The sequence below is a fragment of the Piliocolobus tephrosceles genome, chromosome 8 (assembly GCF_002776525.5).
Source record: "Piliocolobus tephrosceles isolate RC106 chromosome 8, ASM277652v3, whole genome shotgun sequence".
Taxonomy (NCBI): Eukaryota; Metazoa; Chordata; class Mammalia; order Primates; family Cercopithecidae; genus Piliocolobus; species Piliocolobus tephrosceles.
In genome coordinates, this window is record NC_045441.1 from 96297226 (window position 1) to 96311548 (window position 14323).

The window sequence follows — 14323 nt, forward strand, 5'->3', positions numbered from 1 at the left end:
GATTCTTAATGAAAAAAGACATGGGAACATGGGCTAGCCACAAGTCTAACTGAGCTCAGGTTTATCCTCATCAGAAAGCCACCACTCAAATCCCTCAAGTTACACACTAGATGGTTTCCAGTACAGTGATAATGCAAAGCACATTTCTGAAAAGTAAATCTGATTTTCTCTTATTTGTCCTGTATATTGTCAGAATATAAAACCATCAAATGAATTGCTAAAACCTTTTTCTGAGGTGCCCAATCGAACATTGCTTGGAAGATGAATTAGGTATGATAGTATTGCTGTGCCAGGGGGTTATATTCCCAAAAAGTAGGTTTAAAGGTGAATTCTACCTTGAGTGTGATCTTCCCTTTCACCATTTGTCTTAGAATTTTTTCATTAGCCTTACCTCGTGTTAAGGCTAAATTTTTCAGACAAATTTTTTTTTTTCATAATTTGATATAACGACCTTTTTTCTCCATTGATGGTTCAGCAATTGTGACAACAGTACTAGATGGGTGACAGCAGAAGCCCAGAATAAAAGATTCAGCTCTTATTCAGGACTGGAGACTTGCCTAGTATCCACTGGGACAAGGAATTTGGCAAATGCATAAGGTACAAGAACAATAGAAAATTAATAGACTCTCGTGTTCAGACTTAATGCTTCCCCTTAATTGGTCGTTGATTTACCTAATGTCTGTCATCTTCATTAGGGCCTTTTGATGTTTGTTAAACTAGAAAGATTGTCTTTATTATTGGATATTTATCAATAGTAAAGGTAATAATGGCGAGGCAGTCAAATTCAAAGTAGTAGTAGAGGAAACATTAAGATATGACCCTTCTAAATTCAGTAGCTTAGTTACTCCAAATCCTTGATATTAGTTTGCAAAATTTAACAAATTACTTTTTTAAAAATAAAATTTCTTTTAAATACACGTGATCAAATCACAGCCTATTCTAAAGGACAAATCTTCATAACAGAATAATCATTTAGTGCTGATTTACTTCTTAAAACATAAATGTGTAGAAAGGGTAATCTGGAATTCTTTGCTATCCACACAATGAACTAGGGTAATAAATAGAAAAAGATTAGCAGGTGCAGGCACAGCCATCAGAGTGGGAAGATTTCTTAAAAATAAAAAAATATGTGGAAAGCACCTATCTCACCGTGATCTGCATTTAATCTGTAGGTCATTTCCAGAGTTGACAGAAACCAGTGATTTATGCCTTTGCAAGCTGAGGGCAACCAGGATAGCTGAGCAGATACAAACATTTATTAACTGTGAGTGAGCAAAGCACTCCTTTTTTCTCTTTTGAAAACATACACACACACCCACACAGACACACACACACCAAGTGTTCAAGGATGATTCATGCTTTCAAAATAAAAATTTTGGCTGCCACCAAAGATGAGCATAAACAAACAAAATGCAGCAGCTGCCAGACCAGTATCCACTTCCACGGCATATTGATCTATTCAGAAATACTGCTTCATGGGGTATTATTAAAGGATGAGGAAAACAGAACAAAAAAAAAATAATAATAAAAACAAAAAGCCCTGCTCACAGCTCTTTCCAAATCAATTGTTCCTGGGTTCTCTGCGACGTGCTTCACTGACCTTTGCAGCTCTTGGTGGGCTGCAAACTTGTGGAAACTTGTGGAGACTGATAACTTGTAGAAAGCAGGCAGCTGCAGCAGCTCCAGGCTGACCCTCTGAAAACTTACATCTAATGTTTTTCTTTCAACTTAAAATTAAGAATATTCTCAGATTGCAGGATGTGTATTTGAGAGGTTGGGAAGCGATGACTTTGATGGACTTGCCCAGATGTTTCAAGAGTGACTAAGGAAAATTAAGCACTGAGCATCCAGGGTTTTTACAGACACACAATGTCCATCTACTCTAGATATAAAACTGTATGGCAAGATCTTCCTCATGGTGCTGGCATCTACAAAGCATTCATGAAATGCTATCAATACTTCACTATCATTATTATTACTATTATTTATCACAACTATGGTTACTACTATTTATTGTTATTATTATTCATTACTATCCAGTATCTATGTAGTGCTCATGCCACTGCAAGTAACATTCCTGGATATGAGAATTCTGCTCAAGGTGATATGCTGAATCTTGTTACTGTATGCTGTAAATGGAAGGAGTGAAAAAAAATCAGTTCATATCTTTTAATCCTTGACGGCAAAACCAAGACCATTCTCACAGAGCTGGTGCACCAGATGTTCCTTGAGATTAATCATTCCCCACTATGGGTAGGAAGAATGTGCCTTTCGTTCTTAAATGTAGAACAAACACCCACAGTCACATGACAGAGGGCCTGCCTGGCAGGAATAGCTATTCTAGTAACTGCAGATGATGAGCTGATACAGTGTATCCCTTATCTTTAGAATAGGAGCAGCTGGAAAAATATACTTGATTATTCTGGAAATCATGTACACAAATACAAAGAAAGATACAATATTCTGTGAAAGAGGGCAAAGTCATCGTAAACAACAATTGTGACAGGTGATTTGATACTGAGTGAGTTTCAGGCACCTTCCTTTGCTGAGTGCATGAGCTGCTTACTCTGGGAGATTACTAATGAGGGTGGGGCTCTGGGGAGCTTTTGAACTTGTAGCACTATATTTATTGGTATTTAAAGCCCTACCCCCTTGGTAGTGAACAAAGGGCTGCTTAGGGATTTGTGGGAAATAAAAAATTATGATGGCAATTAGAAGAAGGATAGGAATGTGGTACACCTTTTCTTCCACATGGGAAGTTCTCTGTAAAAACACTGCAAGATGAATCAGGCAAGGCCATGGACTTGGAAAAAGAAAGGAGGAGAAACAGATGGTGACATAGAAGAATAGATTAATTCTGTAACCATTTACAGTCCTCCTCAGCTTTCCAACCCCAATTCAAAAAGCACAACAAATATAAGGCCAGGTTCTAAACTAAAAGCTGATAGTGTTACACATCTATTTCATATTAATTACTAAAAAATGTCAACAGATGGTAAAGCCTTCTACGAACCTAGGGCCGATTTAAACTGGTGACCTGTAATTGCAATTCTGCAAATCATATAAAGTCCTGAAGCTAATTACCATATTTGGTCCTATATCATTCTTCCCTACCTGAGATAAACAAGAATAGGCTCGGATGAAATGGTTTAGATATTCCCCCCCCAAAAACAGAAATATCTAAAGAAGACAAGGGTAAAATGTACTGTGAATGACAATGGTTTATTTTTATCTTTCCTATTTGACCTGCCACTGTCAACATTATTTTTAAGATCAGCAGTGGAGAGTTCACATACTCACTACTCTGTGTATTCACTTGTTTTATTGACAGTAGCATTAAAAAAGTCATTCGTAGGCCTGGAGCAGTGGCTCATGCCTGTAATCCCAGCACTTTAAGAGGCCCAAACAGGTGAATCACTTGAGGTCAGAAGTTCAAGACCAGCCTGGCTAACATGGAGAAACCCCATCTTTACTAAAAGTACAAAACATAGCCGGGTGTGGTGGCGTACGCCTGTAGTCCCAACTACTCAGGAGGCCGAGGCATGAGAAACACTTGAATCTGGGAGGTGGAGGCCTATGTGATGATGGTGGAGATGATGATGATGATGATGATGATGATGATGATGATGATGATGATGATAACGATGACGATGATGATGATGTGTGTGTGCGTCTGGAGTAGTGAGTGCCTAGAAGAGTAAGTGTTCAATAAAAGTAGCTTTCATTACTTGATCAAAGGTAATCCTAACTGTGCTTGGAAATTTTTCCATAAATAGCTCCATTTTATAATTAAGCATTGCTGTTAGATGTACTCTTTGAGATAATCAAGATGGAAACACCTTGGAATTTTTTTTTTTTTTTTTCAGATCATAGCTCACTGCACCTTGAACTCCTGGGCTCAAGCAATGGTCCCATCTCAGCCTCTGGCATAGCTGGGACTACAGGTGTGCACCACCACGCCTGGCTAATTTTTTTTTTTTTTGTAGAGACAGGGTCTCTCTATGTTGTCCAGGCAAGTCTTAAACTTCTGGCCTCCAGTGATCTTTCCACTTTGGCCTCCCAAAATGCTGGGATTACAAGCATGAGCCTCTGTGCCTGGCCATCTTGGAAACTTTTAATGAGTAGGTTGAACAAATAATACAACTCTAAAAACTAAAAGTCCAAAATAAAGCAATGCTTAAAACACACCTTGTGACCAACAGGAACACTGAGATATGCTTTCTAATTTGCTGTATTTAGCTTTCACCTCAGAGGCCATCAAGTAAAGAAACAATATTTGACAAAGAAGTTGCATATATCCTAAAGAAACAATTTTTATTTCTAGAATTCTAAATCACTTGGCAAAAGCAATTCTTTCATTCTCAGATGGTGAAACCAAAAAACAGAAGGGCAGTCATGTAAATGAATTAAAATGACAAATTCTTAGATTTTATTAATGCATTTATTTGAAGTTTTAAAAAGAAACATCAGAGAAAAATTTCTATCCAATGGCCAAGTCAAAGATAATGTTATAAATCATTACTACAATGATTTTTTTTCCTTAATAGACATAGATCACTTGGCAAGTCTCAAACGTATGATTGGAAAGCTTATGAGTAGGATGAGGGACCACAAAGCAAAGCATATTCCACATAAAGTTGTAATATAATTAAAATTACTACCAAAGCAAAACCACACTTCATGCATTTTTATCATGGGTGGTACCAAATACATGCAATGAGAAACCGAATAGCTAATTAGATTAGTGTAATGGCTTGTAAAATGAAACAGAAAGTACATTTATGCCATAAAGGGTACTAAGAACAAATGATAAATGATCATCATGGCAAAATGTGAATCCCAGACCCTGAGGTCTCCTGGGTTTATGCATCTGCTTGCCAATGTTGAACAATGACAGCAGAAATTCCTCTTTTAATCAAGTGGTAGTGGGATATGACATAGGCTATTCTGACAAATGTTTTTTTCTAGACTCATACAAAAGAAATCCACGGCTCTTTAAGGAGCCATGACTTCAGATTCTGTCAGAATAAATTTCCATAAGGTTTACTGCTTGTATTGAGCAAAGATAATGCCTGTTCCTAACGTCAATTAGTATACTTTCAAATCAAAGCAACATGACTAGGGTTTGACTTGTTAAGCAAGAAGTCATTTGCATCAGGAGAGTTTCTGTGTTGAGGGTTCACCAAATAATTTGTAATAGTTTTTCTGGTGCTCAACTCTATTATTAAAAAGAGGTCAGCATTCTCGATCTTTCTATTCTACTTGCTACTTTTCTTGTGATCCTCACCCCTTTCTAGCTCGGGATGTTCTGTAGCTGTGAGACACATTTTAAAAAATTCTCCAAGCTGTGTTTGTATTTTATTTTCATATGTTAGAAACTTAAGAGGATACTGTTGAGGGTCTCACGGCATTTTCATATCACCCAAGTGCAATTTCATATTCCATGCACTCTCCGGGCAGGCAAGCCCATGATTTCAGTTCCCATTCATAAGCCTAATGATTGCCAAATTTGGATGTTTCTCTGAGCTTCTCACCCAAACAACTACCCTCCCATCAAATCGTTCTTCTTGCTTTCCCTCAAGATAATCAAAATTGACATGTCCAAAGGGACTCACCAACTTCTAGCAAAACTGCTTCTTCACTATGTTTCCTTTTCAATGAACAGCACCTGTCCACCCAGTTGCCTACAGCTTGTCCCTGACATCTAACATTCTTTCGTCTTCTCAATATGTCCCCAACCTTTTCTGTTCCCTGTCCTAAAAACTGAAATAGCCACATTTTTCCATCCTCTCACTCCTAATTCTGGCCAATACGATCTCCCATTGAACTACTATAATAACCTATTTGGTTTCTCTGGATGCGTTCTTTCTTCCTTCTGTTCAGTCCTCTATCATCAAAGGGATATTTCAAAAACAAATATGATTGGCTCCTGTTTAAAGCACTTCAGTGGCTCTCTATCACCTTCAAGATAAAAATTCAAACTCTACAGACTCTTGCAAGATCTTCAAGGTCTTGTCACTGGCCATATCTTCAGACTTTTCTATCACAAGTCTCAACTTAAAATGTATTAGACAACTATTCTGAATTTTGCCTAAGACTTTTACTTTGTGCTCTCACCTTCCAGCCTTAGTTTGGGCTGCTATAACAGAGTACTATGACTGGGTGGCTTAAACAACAAATATTTCTTATAGTTCTGGAGGCTGGGAAGTCCAAGACCAAGGCACTGGAAGATTTGGTGTTCAGTAAGGGCCACTTTCTGGTTCTCAATGTGCTCTCTGGAGTGTCTGTACCCTTGTCACTTAATTACCTCCCAAGGTCCCACCTCTAATACCATTGTATTGGAGTTAGGATTTCAATGTATGAATCCTGGGGAGGTGGAGGGACACACTCAGCCTACAACCCAGCCTTAATGTATCTGATTTATAAATCTAGACACACGATTCCTCCTACCTGGCCAACTCCAAAGTACTGTTCAGTCTCTACTTGGAGTCCCTATTCTCCTACCCTGCTTTTGTAACCCCCAAGTCTGCATTTGGTACTGTTATATTGTACTTTCTCAATACTCTGAACTTTCCCAGCAAATCATAACCATTAGGCTGTTTCGTATTTGCATGTTGACATATTTAACTCCCCCCAACTAAACTGACATCCACACAATAGGAAGAGACACATCTGACTTTTTGTGGTTATATTCTCTGGGTTCAGTCCAGTACATGGCACAGTGAGTTCTCAAAAATACTTGTTAAATGAATGAATAAGTGAATGTTTTATACCAATGACTCTCCATCCTTAAAAGGTACGGTAAGATAAATAAGTATATTATCTATTCTTAATAGTGGTTTTGGTAAAATAGTTATCTTTATACAATTTGGTTTATTGAGCTTCACTTTTAGAAGGAGATGAAGGATTAAAACAACCCCCAAACCAAAAAGAGCTCTAACCTTAACTGTAGCTCCTGGGAAGAAAAGCCAGTTGCCTGTGTCCACTGGGTCGAGACTATCTTCTAAAATGACTTGTCTGTGAGCTGAATTGATGATCAGGATGTTATCTAAGGCCCAGCAGGCTTCATACACTTCACCTACACGAAGATTTTCCTGCTTCCACTGAAACTGGACATTCTCCCCTTTGGCATCCTCAGGAAGGTAGAGGATATGGATGATTGTGCTGACATTGGAAGGGGCTCTGGAACATAGAGAGACATGGGAAGTTCAGCAATGTTGACTTTTTCTTTCTTAGAGATGAATTATGTTTCTTAAGCTTGTAGTTTCATGATCTCAAGAATGTTATATTTATTACCGATAAAATACCCACAATCTCGTAGCCCTTAAATCTTTTAATATTTGCTGACTATTAAGATTTTCATATTGAATGATGACAGTTCAAGTAATAAATACCTACAAAAGGTTTACATGGAACACAAGTCAGGCACTAAGTATGTTCAAGTAAGTCAGTAAGGGAAAAATTAAAGAGAAAATGGCACATACTGTTATGGCTCATGTAAAAAAAATTACAAATCACAAAGTATATCCAGCACAATTTTTTGCAGATGGCAAACATACAATCTAAAACAGGTTACTCAATAATAAGGAGAAAAAGTATAAAAGGGTGATTTTTTTTTTTTTTTTAACAGGGTCTTGGTCTGTTGTACAGGCTGGAGAGCAGTGGTGCTATCACAGATCACTGTCACCTTGAACTCCTGGCTCAAGTGATCCTCCCTCCTTGAGTAGCTAGGACTACAGGCATCCATCACCAGACCCAGCTAATTTTTATTTTTATTTTTATCGAAATAGGTCTTGCTATGTTGCCCAGGCTGGTCTCAAACTCCTGGGCTCAAGTGATCCCTTCTGCCTCAGCCTCCCAAAGTGTTGGGACTGCAAGCGTGAGCCACCGTGCCTGGCAAAGCTGTGATCTTAATGTTGATTCTTACTTTGAAATTATTCACCTATTAGAAACCACTGTGTGCAATATGTTTAATAATCAATCTAAATTATTTTTATTTCTACTAACCAGATATGTTTTCGTACATTTAGTCTGTATCAAATGTGAGATTTGCCATAATTAAATGCTCTCACTTATAATACCTCACCATTTCATAGAGATCATCCTTAAAAACATGATATAACATGATTTTCTATATTACCTCTACTAGAATCTAGATCCTTCTGCTATATAATAAAATATTTTTATTAAACATTTTCTTCCACCAAAGTAGAAACCTGCTGTAGTAAAAATGATTGCCTTTGCTAAGATTAAAAGTGGTACTAAAATGCAAACTAGCGGTACCCTGGGCTTGTCATAAATCAGTTTTGAAAGGACTAGAGAAGAGCCATATTTCTCACTCACCAATGAAGCACATATATATCTGTAAAATTGTCACCATAGGTTATAGATGGTGTACCTTACCTTTGGGGGTAATCAATTCCCTTTTCTTTTAAAATATTTCATGATGACTATGCTTTTAGCTTCCCAAAGAATTGAAATTGATGAAGAGAATGTATTTAGGTAGTGATTGGGAGCACTTTCACTCTAACCTCCAATGGTAAGGGAAATTTGCATTGGTTTGGTACATGGCCTAAAATTTAAAGTACCATTTAGTGAAAAATAGATGGGTTCCGCTGAACACAATCTTTATATGTTCTAATTAAATATGTAGTTTAATTGTTCATCATATCAAAAACTTGTAGCTGTTTTCCAGCAAGAAATATGTACCATAATTTACTTAAACTATGATATATAGCATACTAGAAAGAGAAAAAAATGGAAATATAGGTAAAATTTTCAATATTTATGCTTCTTTGTTTAAAGCCATTTATAGAAATATTTAATATGAATGCATTTTCATAACTACTAGAAATTACAAAGAATAGCAAAATGTTCTATTATAAAATTGTCACAGTATATCAGCGCTCAGCTTGTATCAGGTGCCCATACATTATATTTTGTCCTGACACAGAGAGAGACAACCTATTAAAATCCATGAGTTAGTAACACTTTTCTCAGTTTTTGGTTAGACTAAAGATTTGTAAAGTTTTTATTATTATTATTTTTAAACACCACTACCAAAGAAACTTTAGACAAACTGGCTTAGTATTATACTGACAGCCTAATATTTATTCTACTACCCTAAATAATAGTTCTTTTAATATGGAACTATAACAAAGAAAATAGCTGGTAGAAAAAAAGAAAGCTGTCACAAAACTGATAAGAAAATATTCTACTTAAGTTATGCTAACTTAAGAGCTAACCCAATCATAATAATCACTTTATAAAAGTTTACGCTATTTTTTTCCTTTAAATATCTTATACCTAAAATTAAGTATCCATTTAGAATTTTATTTCACGGTTTAAACTCTTCAGTAGTGGCAAACATAATTTGAGTTTTGCTAATCTAGCCAAATCTTTTTAACATGAACGAATTTCTTCATCCTCAAGCATCCTACCTTATTTTCTTATTGAGGGATATTTTTTAATAAAGAAAATATAATATGTAATTACAAGTCGCATCACAATTATGACAACAGAATTTTAGAACTGGCCTTAGGGAAGTTAGAAAGGATGTGACAGAACTGGAGATTAGATGTAAAAGGCCCTGTGGCTATTAACTCAATATCATCACAGACTGGAAGGGATTTAAGTAGTTATCTGATGTACTTCCAGACCATAAGGCAGGCCAGAGTTAGGCCACCTAGAGCAATGGGTGGTGATATAATTTTGTAGAGAATGTTATCATAAAAGCTATGATCGCAAATTTACTTTTACCAAACATAATTTGTTGTAAGTACTGCTGACAGGAGGAAGTTCTGAATGGAAAATGACACTTTTAATAATATCTTCTCTGAATAGGGTAGGTCATAATATGCGCATCCATAAAATTCAACATAATTAACAACCAGGGTCCTTTTCACCCTAAAGAAAAAGTTGGTGGTGGATTAAAGGCATATAGGAGAGTAGAATTCCATCTATGTCAGAATTTAAGAAAATACTTTAAATTACAACAAACCTAATTTTCTCTAGCTGAATCCAGTCCGCAGAGTTATTCTTGGCATATAACACGATGATGCTGGGGTCTGAATAACTAAAGCGACAGGAACCTGACCCTGTAAATAGCAATAACAATAAATTTCAAGGTTAAAAAATGATGCAAATACATATTATCTTTTCTGATAAATATTTTAGATAACCTTTAAACTATTAGATATTTGTCTGGTAACTTCCCCATTCTTCTAAAAATGCTGAAATTTCCTGTGATCTGTTCTGGTAATTATCATTTGATAAATAATCTTAGGAACCAGAAAGAAAGGTAAAATAAATAAAAATTGCAGATTTCTTTAGAGATACATGAACTACTAAATTAAATTGTAAAATAAATACTTAGTGCTATGCCAAGAAATAACTAAGTATTATGGGATGGCTAATAAGGTCATCATGGTTCTTGCAAGTTAGTATCAATTAGGAGTGATTACATTAAATGGTACATAAGTCATTCCACTGAAGAATAAAAACATCATTCTTTTTCTGTGTGTGTATTATCTAAATGATGAGACAGTACATGAGAAACTAAAATACTGTAAAGAAAACTCAAATACTAAATGAATGAGTCCTATTACGGATGTGATTTGTAGTACTCTCCCATAGCCCAGCATTACAGATTTCAAATACAGATTATGTCCCTTTGTGAATATTTGGTGATTATTTATCATGATTATTTTCAATAGTGGAAACACTAGCACCAAAGAAAATTTTTAAGCTGATAAGAATCTGTTTCCACATGTCGAATGAATTCATATAATAAAGCATAGCATGACTCCAATTTCAAAGCTCTCAGAATGCCCAAAACAGCCCTGAAACATTTTCCAGAAGAGTATTGTAATGGATGTAGCACAAATTTTTATACTATCTTTAAAACGACTGAACCAAAAGAAAAAAAAATAGTGTGATTTATGTTTAACTTTCACCCATCTGCTAGAGGAGCCTCAGTCTCAGCAAATGGCTTCTGTTGAAAATTTTACATTTGTAGTGCTCAGGGGTTCCAGGCTTTAATCAGACTCATTTATTTTATCTCAGTGGCGTTTAGTACAAAACCAGTTAGTTTGCAATTGCCAGAACTGGCAGTGTACTAAAAGGCCAAACAGTAGTTTTCCTAGATTTATTCTCACAGCCAAAATGTAAGTGAAAAAGCATGAAAGAAAAGGATATTCAAAGGAAAGCTACCGAGCAGCACTGATCTCAAATGGAAACCCGCCTTATGCTACTTTAATTGTTGCTAAAATTCTACTTTTCATGAGCAGGTGCTTAAAATAAATATCAAACTGTGCGACTGGAAATGGTGACAGGAAGGATTATGTAGGACAAACTTCAATACAAACAAGAATGAGGTCTAGCAGAGAATCTGTGATTTTGAAGGAAAGTTCAAATTAGCCTCAAGAATTTAAATGTTACTCGTGTGCTTCCTTTATGTCTTACACACCATAACTACTTAAAAGCAAACGTATAAGGCAAGTCTCTGCAAAAGGAAAGCATTCAACAAATGATAACGAAAAATGTTCCTTACAGAATGCAATTTCTTGTGAATTGTTTACAAACTAAGAAAGAGAAGGAAAGCTGATACACACAAAAATAAAAATGTGTCAAAATATAGCCTTGAGGACAAATATGACTTCTCTTGTCTATTTTCTTATGCTACCATCTCAGTGTCATGAGGTTAACTTTTTTATGCATCTAGAAAATAAAAAGGCACCCAGCAGATGACTCACTTTTCCTCAGCCACTCAGTAACATTTTCTTCTATCTAAAACATTAGTTTTTGTTGAATGCATCTCTTCCTTGCCATGTCAAGGGATTCTCACTGGCTCTTGCCAGATCTCTACAATAGTGATAGTGAATAGTCAGTCTCCCTGTCCCAGCCTCACCGGTTCTCACCCAGCTAGTGTTGCCAGTGCTCTTTCTGCAAGTCAGCAGAATCGTGTTACCTCTGTGCTTATAAGAATTCCTCAGTCCTTTGAGGGAAAAGCTGCACTTCCATCCTCAGTGGGGTAAAGGTACACAGTTCCTACAGATCAAATGTGTACCCTGAGAAACAGAACTAGCCCAGGGTTATCTTGAAGGCTTCATATATAAAAAGATGACCAAAAAGGCAAAGAGATTCCAACAGAGGGGTGGACAACTGTAAGACCATGATTGGGGCTCAGGGTATGAGTGGTCAGCCAGTGGAGAGGCACTGCCCATGCCAGAGGAACTGAGGTGGAAGGTACCAGCTGGAAGGAGCACTTCCCAAGAGAGCCCTCAGCTTTCGAAATCTGCCTCACTCAGAGGCCACTCTCACCAGATTATCCTTCCAAACATACCAGGCCAATGATAAATGATTCCCTACTCCCGCCCGGTGTTGCTGTATGTAAAACTGGGTAAGTTTTTTCTTCACACAAACCGTCCGAATTGCAATCCCACTGTCCCATAGACTTTGGTCAGCAGAATATGTTTTGTTCTTGCCTAGATTGAAATGGCTGCTTGACTCTGTCTGGGGTGAGAGGAGGAAAGAGTTAGTCATTGCTCATCCCTTTGTCATGTATCCAGGTGCTTAATGTTACTCCTGGCTCCCTGTGCCCAGACACTGTGACACCCCTCAAGGTACCTTCTTAGGGAGTGAGGAGGCAATGCTAAGCAGGCAGCACCTGTAACAGGCACTTCTTTATTTCCTCTCTTAAATCAGAGATATTTATTGCCAAAGTTGAAATTTAAAACCAGAAAGGAAGGACAATTTCAAATGTCAAATGCAAGATATCATCTTACTTGCCTATTCGTTTTCCTCCTTCAGGTCACTTCCAGTGTAATCCCTCACTCTGAGGCAGCAATTTTTTAAGAATTTAAGGAGTTGTTGAAGGAGGAAAGGTAATGGAGAATCATGGCTATCAAGGTGTGGTCTGAGAGGAACTGATGAACTTAAACTGGTCTACAAATGCAAGCACTTTCTTTTGTACTTTCAGGCAAATGAGCAAAGCCCATATACTTCGTTTTTACCCACAACAAGGGTAAAAGTGACTAAGGGTTTCTAAGGTTTGGTAGTCATAAATAAAATTATCAAACATCATGAATTTACTGAGGTCCCCACACAGTCTGAGAAATCTGGCCCTCACACACTGATGCACACAGAATACTTCTATGCCCCCAGTTTGGGGGAAGGAAGGATTTTTTTTGTGAAAGGTAAATGGTTCCAGTGGTCTTGGTTATCAATTCTTGATTTTAAATTGACAAATAAATTGGTGAATGATAAAGATAAACCTACAGTCATAGCAACTGTCACACTATCATATTGTTTACTCAACCCCATAAAATATAACGCAAATTGTTATCAATTGTGCCTATGAATTTGTCATTTTAATAACTTCCTTTGTATGATCAAGTTAAATATAAAAATTCTGGCTTTTAAAAATTTTCTAGCATTTTAATGTAAAATCCTATGTGTAAGTTCATTCTTATTAGGTTAACAATGTAAAACATGTAATTACAAAAAATAGGAACACAGATTATAATGCCCTCATCTTTTCACCCACAAATCCACACGTACCATCCTACCAGTGTTTTCTGCCATCCTCCTCTTACGGTGGATGAAATATTTCTGCTATAATCAAAGGTTAACTTCCTCATGTGGTCTATTTAGATCCCACCTTGCCTTGCTTCTTAAGAGTCCTCCACTCTTCCTCCTGCATCATCAATTTCTCCCAGTGAATTTCCTGGATAATGTCTATTATCTTACAAACATCTAACAATATACAACTCATCTTCTATCTAAAAAAAAAACCAAAAAACTTTCTCGATGTCATGCCCCCACCTTCTGCTCCTTCCCTTCCTACTTTTGCTCCCTTTTCGGGGCAAAACTTCTCCAAGGGGTTGGCTGTCCAGTGATTGCCTCCACTTTCTCACAATCTATTTTCTTTTCCCCACACCATCCAGGCTTCTACTCTCAAATACTCCGTTGATACCACTCTTGGCTAGTCCCCAGGTCACTGGGGAGGTCATGCTGCCAAATCAACAGATTGCTTTCCCAAATTCAGGTTATGTGACTTTGCAGCAGGATTTGTCAAGGCTGATCTGATATTTCTGGGATGTTCTCTTCTCTTCACTTCCACCACCCTCTTGATTTTTCTCCTGCTTCACTGGCCATTACTTCTGAGTCTCCTTTGTGGCCCTTTTCCTCTTACTCTCAAATATTTTTTATTAATTTTTAATTTATAATAATTGCACAGATTTATGGGGTACAGTGTGCTGTTATGATATATGTATACATTCCAGAATGATTAGATCAGCCAATTAACACATCCATCACCTCA

The 14323-nt window shown here is 36.9% G+C and overlaps 1 protein-coding gene across 2 annotated transcripts in view; it reads right to left on the minus strand.

Moving 5' to 3' along the window:
- The window catches only part of RELN (reelin), a 519467-nt gene that overhangs the window by 224023 nt on the left and 281121 nt on the right, over nucleotides 1-14323 (minus strand). For both annotated transcript variants that reach the window (XM_023192552.2, XM_023192551.3), the window contains exons 9-10: nucleotides 10001-10097; nucleotides 6942-7182 (exon numbers count right to left, since the gene is read on the minus strand). In XM_023192552.2, the coding sequence (XP_023048320.1) occupies nucleotides 6942-7182; nucleotides 10001-10097 (338 nt within the window). The remainder of the gene's footprint in view (nucleotides 1-6941; nucleotides 7183-10000; nucleotides 10098-14323) is intronic.